General features: G+C 39.8%; 1 protein-coding gene across 2 annotated transcripts in view; it reads left to right on the top strand.

Moving 5' to 3' along the window:
- Positions 1–7,050, top strand: part of ntm (neurotrimin) — a 430,254-nt gene that overhangs the window by 384,004 nt on the left and 39,200 nt on the right. For both annotated transcript variants that reach the window (XM_035666619.1, XM_035666618.1), the window contains one exon: positions 4,600–4,832. In XM_035666619.1, coding sequence (XP_035522512.1) covers positions 4,600–4,832 — 233 coding nt within the window. The remainder of the gene's footprint in view (positions 1–4,599; positions 4,833–7,050) is intronic.

The raw sequence follows: 7,050 nt of genomic DNA, 5'->3' as shown, positions 1-7,050 counted from the left end.
AAGAGTTCCTATGTGTGCAAGCACAAATGGTAAATAAAGCTTCTTGAATCTTGAATCTTGAATTAAAAAGTGCAGCAAGTGGCCTGTTCTGAACAGATGTATAATGCCAAAATGATCATTACCACTAATTGTGAATCATGTCCTGTCTTAACTTAGGACTTAAATACAAAGACTTGAGACTTGCAAAACAACGACTTGGTCCCACCTCTGTTCAATGAATAATCTGATCATTTAGATCCTAAACGTGTAGCTCATAACATTATTGAAAACGCAGTTACAGTTTCCACTACATTCTTTAGATTGAAGCCTTTTTTGAACCAAGCCTACAACCCATAAACATATGCATTGAATGGGAAACATGGGGATTGTTCTTTCTGTTGTAGTATTTAAAAAGTGTATCTCAGTCATTAGAAGGTAATGTTCATCTCTTCAGGGACTGCATGTTGAAAGAGATGAGGGTTGCATTCCTGGAAGCAGAGCTACTGATGACACAGTATTAAACATTAACTCAATTGATCCACAGTGTAAACAAAGTCTACTGGTGACATCTAATTGTGGAGCAACAAGTGTCATGTATTTTTAATGATCTGCACATTACTGTCAGAGAGCACACAAGGGGAGTGGAGAACCTGTTTGCTGACGGTTACAGTTTCACCTCCCAATCTCATATCTCCCCTTTCCTTCCTCCTTTCATGCTTTCGAGAGTACTGACAATTTTTTTCTTGGATTAAATTTTGTTTGCCATCTGTGCTGTAGCGATAAGGGGAGAATATATGCTATGTAAAATATTTATCCCTTCATTTTTCTTCTTGTTGCTCTCTGGGAGGATTTGGCTGCTGAGGCATATAGTTTTTATAACAATAACAACCTAAGTCGAACCAGATTTTCTTTTCAATAAGGACCTAAAAATATATATTCAAGAGGATCGTTCCAATTAGCCACTGAATATTTTGATTTATAGTATAAAATATCTGGTGTCAGGGATGTAACACCACTATGACATTCATGCAGAGATGTGAATGAGAATTTCTGCACATATAGACTGAGAAACTAATGTAGTATGTACTGTAAAACTCAACACTGGCACTGCTTTAACTCTCTCTTTCCTCCTGATTAAATGAATAAAAAAGATCAGCAACAGCAATCTCATATCTTATGGCTTGTTTTGTACCCTTAATCGTACTCAGAGAAGCAGCACTCCCACTCACGCAACATGACTGCACTCATGAATTGGAAATTGGAAGGCAGTGTAAACACGGTGTCAAGATACCTTCAGCTGTGTTTACTGACCCTCTCAAATTAAACGAAAAGCTCTGAACACCGCAATTGTGTTGGAGGCGCTGACCACAGCCTCAACCTCCGATTTCTTTAAAAGTCATATGATAAAGACTTTTTGTTAAACGTAGTAAGGTTGGAGTAAAGTAGGACTAAATTGGTGTGCAAATGTAGGCCTACTTTCTGTTGCTGTACAGCCTGTGTCAGCTGTCCAGCTTTCTCAGCGAATAATAATGATGCACAGAAACGTATGCATTTTACCACATTACACTCCTTTTTTAAATGGTTTTCCAAAATGTGATGTATTTTTAAAAAGAATAACAATTGTGGTAGCATACCTTTAGTACTTTGTACTGTTGCCATGGTAAAACGATTTAAGACAAACATGGGGGGAGTAGAGAACATGCTGGCGAAAATAGGCTATGATAAATAGAATATCAAAATTCACAGCTCTAAAAATAATATGAGTCCATATGCGTGATCTAGAAAGGTACAAACCGATATCCTTCTTTTCATATGTTGCCATATGTGTTTCAAAAGCAATGTTTTTTGTCACAGCTGTCAAGATTCCAGTATTGCAAGTGTTGGTTGAGTTACCAAAAATTTTTATTAGGTTTAATGCAGATAATTAAGCTGAATATATCATGTGTGTACATGTGTATGAATATGATATTTTGTGTGGGGTATTTTCTGTCTCAGATTTACCATCCCAAAATGTACAGAATGAAGACAATGTTAATGACATTTGAATTGTGCTTTTTACTGGATTCTATTTATATTCTGTTTGAAATAGAGAAAGCTTGAGTTATTGAGCACAACTGTACACTGTTTCGTGTGTTTTAGCAGTGATGCCAGCGAGGGTGATATTGTGGCTGTTTGTGGTTAAACAAAAGGTCTATCTCTGTAGAGATCCTTTCCATAATCTTGTCAGACACTTTTAGTGGGCGTAGGCAAATCCCCAGTAACACTGCAGCCAGAGCAGCCCGCTTCGCAGCTACTTTCTCATTTACATTTCTCGTTATTTTGACCAAAACCAACAGTTCAGATTGTTGAAACACACCACGACATCCTTTTGATGATCTGTCATCCTCCAGGGTTATTTTTTTATATATGACCATTACAAATTAGCTTAAAACCATGCTGAAAAGATGTATTTTATTATTTATATAAGTCTTTTACTCCTCTGACCACACCCAGCATCACTGATGTGTGCTCTGTTGCACCTGTGACCTGTAAATTCTTATTTCATCTTTGAAACAGGCATTCCAGAGGTATATTAAAGTAAAGGTACATGGTAAGCAAAGTTCAGACTGTGCTGTGTTTGGTGGTTTTCATTAAGGTTAACATTACAAACCTAATTTGCAGCTCAGATAAATTAATTTACTGTATCCATTAGATATGAAAACCCTACTTTGAATCCACTTTGTCATAGTAAATTGATCCCTCACCATCTCGCGGTCACTGCAATCCATTATTTTTGAAAGCCATTGCTCCTGTGTATTGATTATACACACACACACACACACACACACACACACACACACCAAGTTTTTGTCTTCTTTCTCCACCATAGCACCACAAATGCCCCAAGGATGCCATTGACCCCACTGCTCGCACTGAAGTGGAAGTTACTGATGCTGTAACAAAAGCTCTGACAGCGTAAATGGAGCTGAAAGTCTTTCGGCTGCGAAGTGTTGAGCTCCTGCTACCCAGCCACCATTCTATACTGTTCATGTTTAAATGCCCTGCTCCTCTGTACATCAAAAAATTTGGCTATTGAAAGTTAAATAAACCCAGATGATAAACGGGCATTTGGCAGCCAAAAGCACAGTTTACACAAAGCATTAAATATCTTCCAATGGCACACATTCTCGTAAGTGAGACTTTTTTCTTTTTCCCAAAGCTCTGTCAGCGCTTTCTCAGCGGGATCCAAAAATTTGTCATGAAAATACAGCAGATGTGTTTCTCTGTGGAAACTGTCAAAGATCAGTGACCCAGCTCCTGTATCAAAGCAGAATTTTGTGACTGGTGAAACCCAATCTGTTGTGATTTACAACGGAGCACAGGAGTGCAGTTTTCAGCTCATTGTCTCAATCACTTTTGAATGTCAAAAACTAAGCGTGTGGGCAGATTAACAAAAGAAACCTGATGACTGCTGCAGAGCTTGATTTGCATATGTACAATAAGTCTAGTTACCAAGCTTATTGAACAATCGTCGATATTCCAACCAAGCTGTTAACATGATTGCTAATGGCTCAAATGCTGTTAATATTTCCATGTTGATGTTGTATATCAGAATATAATTATAGATTAAACATTTTTCTTTTTTTTTTTTCAAAGAGAATCATGATATGGCTACGGGGTGTGATACAGGAGGTAACACCAACCAGAATGACAGACTGACCACTGCTCAGAGTAGCAGGAATACAGCTGCCGGTAGTCAGAGCTAACCGAGCTAACCAGCCATGAGCTGAGTCCACTATAGCTTTTATAGTCACTAGAAGCACATTCACAGCTGTTTGGAAAGGTTTCTGTGCAGTACTTGTGTTATAAAGTTAGCTAAACTACATTAGTTAAGCTAGCAACTCAGCACTAACGAAGCTAACCAGCCATGAGCAGCTGCTGTCAGACTCTATGTGTCCAAGCTAGAAACAAAGAGAGTCTGCTAGAGCTTTGATCGTCACAAGAAGCGCATTAGCGGCAGTTTGTGAAAGTTACTGTGTGATACCTGTGTTGTAACGTTTAGCTAAGCTAGTCAGGCTACAGCTACATAGCAGGCCACAGAGCAGAGGCTTTTTAGAAGCAGAGGTTGGTTGGTGACGAAAGTTGCCATCACATACAGCAGGTTTTCAGCAGGAAAAAGTGGTTTTAGGGTTTACTTTAATGAGCATGTACAGAGTCAGCTGACCCATGCCCTATCCACTACACTGTCTTTTGGTACAGTTTCAGCCTTTAGAAGTATCAGTGAGCCTTTTCTGCAGTGTTGAAAGCTGTGTGCAATGTCTGCAACAGCTGCTTTCCCTGATTAGTTCCTCCTCTTTGGTTTGCTAATCAGCGTGATGATTGTCCACCCTGGCCAGAAAGAAGAAAACCATTCAGAAATTTGCAATGAATAATAAATAGTCCTTATGTACCGCGAGGGAGGGGAGTAATTGTTGTGTTTGACTAACATGGCACTTGAATTGTTTACTTGATATTATATTGTATACATTACGTCAAGCAAGAATGCAGGATGTAAAATGTATTCTCCAGTTACTCTTCAAATAACCACTGGTCCACTTTGGTAAAAGCCCCATTTCCAATGCTATTTTCATCTTGTTTCAGGTGTGCACAGGGGGACGTTGTCACACACACAGCATGGCTAAACCGGTCAAGCATACTGTATGCTGGAGAAGACAAATGGTCGGTGGATCCCAGAGTGAGTCTGGTGACCCTTAATCAAGAGGAGTTTACCATCAAGATTGAAAATGTGGACATGACAGATGAGGGCCAGTACGTGTGTGCAGTCCAGACAAGCAGTCGACCAAGGACCACCTCAGTACACATTCTCGTCCAAGGTAACATATACACTACATATACTACTACTGCTGCAGCTACTGCTACTTCTATCATACTACGAAATAATAACTGTCTGAGTGAGTTTCTATAACACTCCTGGTTCTTTTTAACCTGCTACCAGCAGTGAATCTCTAGCCTGTAGTCTCAGTTCGGCAGGTGTCTTATTTAACATTGTAAAAAAAAACACTACCACAAACACATCTATTCTTGTGCTGCTCTCAACCATAAGACTAATGGTTGTGTTATTCCTGAGCACCGGCACATGAGGGCATAAGTGAACAAACCAGAGAGTACAAACACACATGTGCTTCTCTTTCTTGAATCTCATTTCCTCAATGATTGCTCCACTGGAGCAATTAGGAGCTAAATGCCTTGCTCAAGGAGAGGGAGGGGAGTGTGTTCCTCATTCACCATATTAGGAGAGGTTAATGGGGAATACCAGATGTTAAGAGGCTTTGGCTAAGATGATGTGTGGAGTGTGGATAGTGTCCTCATAGAGATGCAGGGTGCAGTGAGGTGCACTGTGCTGTATACACATGCCATAATGGGAGGGCTTAATGCTACCAATTTGATATGCAGATGATTCGTGTAGCTTAAAGTGCTGCTCATAAGGCACCACGATGAGATAAACAACCAGATGATATTGGCCAGGTTTGGATTTCTTATGTTCTCAGTTTTCTCAGTGACCTGATGCAGTGTACTGTACACAGTGCTAGTAACATAATGAGGACCACTCATTGTTTCATCTCTGCATCCTTGTGTTGACAATCTGATTGCAAATCTGTTTTGTTTTTTTATAGTAACAATACAACCATGTGAGACCTATTTCATTGATACTTTTGGCTGCACTGATTTGCATTTCCATTACCAGTTTAAACGCGGCAAGCCCCAACCATGTCTCGTGTCACATGATTTACTGCTTTGTTCTTGCTAACGCCACTCCCTCTCTTCATTCAATCTTGAGCTTTCTCAACCATCGCTGCTCTTTCTCTGCCTGTAAAGATACACCTTCAGGCAGGTAGCCCTGCTGTAATGGAGATGCAAATCCCTGCCACACTGGTCAAACCAAGGATAGCAAAACCAGGCCAAGCTATCACATGTGTATGAAAAAGGCCTACTGTGCACTGTTCAACACAACCTGCATTTTAAAACCCAATTTTTAATCATTAATTAAGCTTCATTTTTTTTGTAACTTATGGACAGATCAAAGGTGAACTAGAATTAGAATATTTTCTTAAAGCAAGTTAACATTTTTGAACATATTACAGTAGTAATAGTTTTTCTTTATTATATTTTTATTGTGTTATGCCTGTCACTTAATTTTGTTTTATAAAATGTGTAACTCGCGCTCATTGCCATCTGCACCCTCATGTGAGCTGTGATTGTTTTCATTCACATGACAGCCATGAACGTCGTCAGCACCTCTAATCTTTAATAACACCTTTAATTGAGACAACTGAGAAAAAACTATATTGGGTCAAAGTCTAAAGCTACACAAAGCTACGTTTTTTTTTTTTTCAAGATTACACCCAAAGCTTACACCTACACAATCCGCTCCCATTAAGAACCCACTGACAAGATCAAGCTACATTTCATACCTAAATGTTTCTACAGGAGCCCAGAATGGACAAACCAAACAGTCTCTCTAGATAGGGCCTTTTGTGTTCTTCATGAATGTCAAGGCCACTGTCGTTTCTCGCATTCACACGTCACAGCCCGTTGTCCTTCCCAGGTCATCAAATACTGATGTTAGTGGTGTTTATTAGTTGAAATCTGCAGCTTTACCACTAGATGCCACTAAATCATACACACGGTCCTGTAAGAGAAGTGATCTCTTGAACTCAAGTGTGAACCTGTCGTGACGCCATCCATTGGTTTGTGGAGAACCGTGTTGAAGCCTCGAATTCAGCATTTTGGCTGTTGCCATGACAGTAAAACGGAGCGGAGGTGACGTACTGCGAGTTGATCTGCTCTCAGTTTCAACTTGTCCGTAGCAGAAAACAATAATGGCTCACCTCGTCACACATGATCTCGTATTACAGCTAAACAGTACACTAAAAAAAATATGTTTCTGAAACGGTTTTAAGTGAGAAATAGTCAACGCAGTAACAGAATCTTCAGCACTGCCTAGTTTGACAGTTTGATCTGAGTTTGGTGCGTTGAGCTGGACAGATTCACTGAGAGTGACCTGTCAATCAAAAGGTAGCCCCGCCCAAA

Source organism: Morone saxatilis, unplaced genomic scaffold (assembly GCF_004916995.1).
Source record: "Morone saxatilis isolate NCDOM2014 unplaced genomic scaffold, NCSU_SB_2.0 Contig20, whole genome shotgun sequence".
NCBI lineage: Eukaryota > Metazoa > Chordata > Actinopteri > Moronidae > Morone > Morone saxatilis.
The sequence above is the reverse complement of the archived record's forward strand: the minus strand, read 5'-3'. Positions and strand labels throughout refer to the sequence as shown.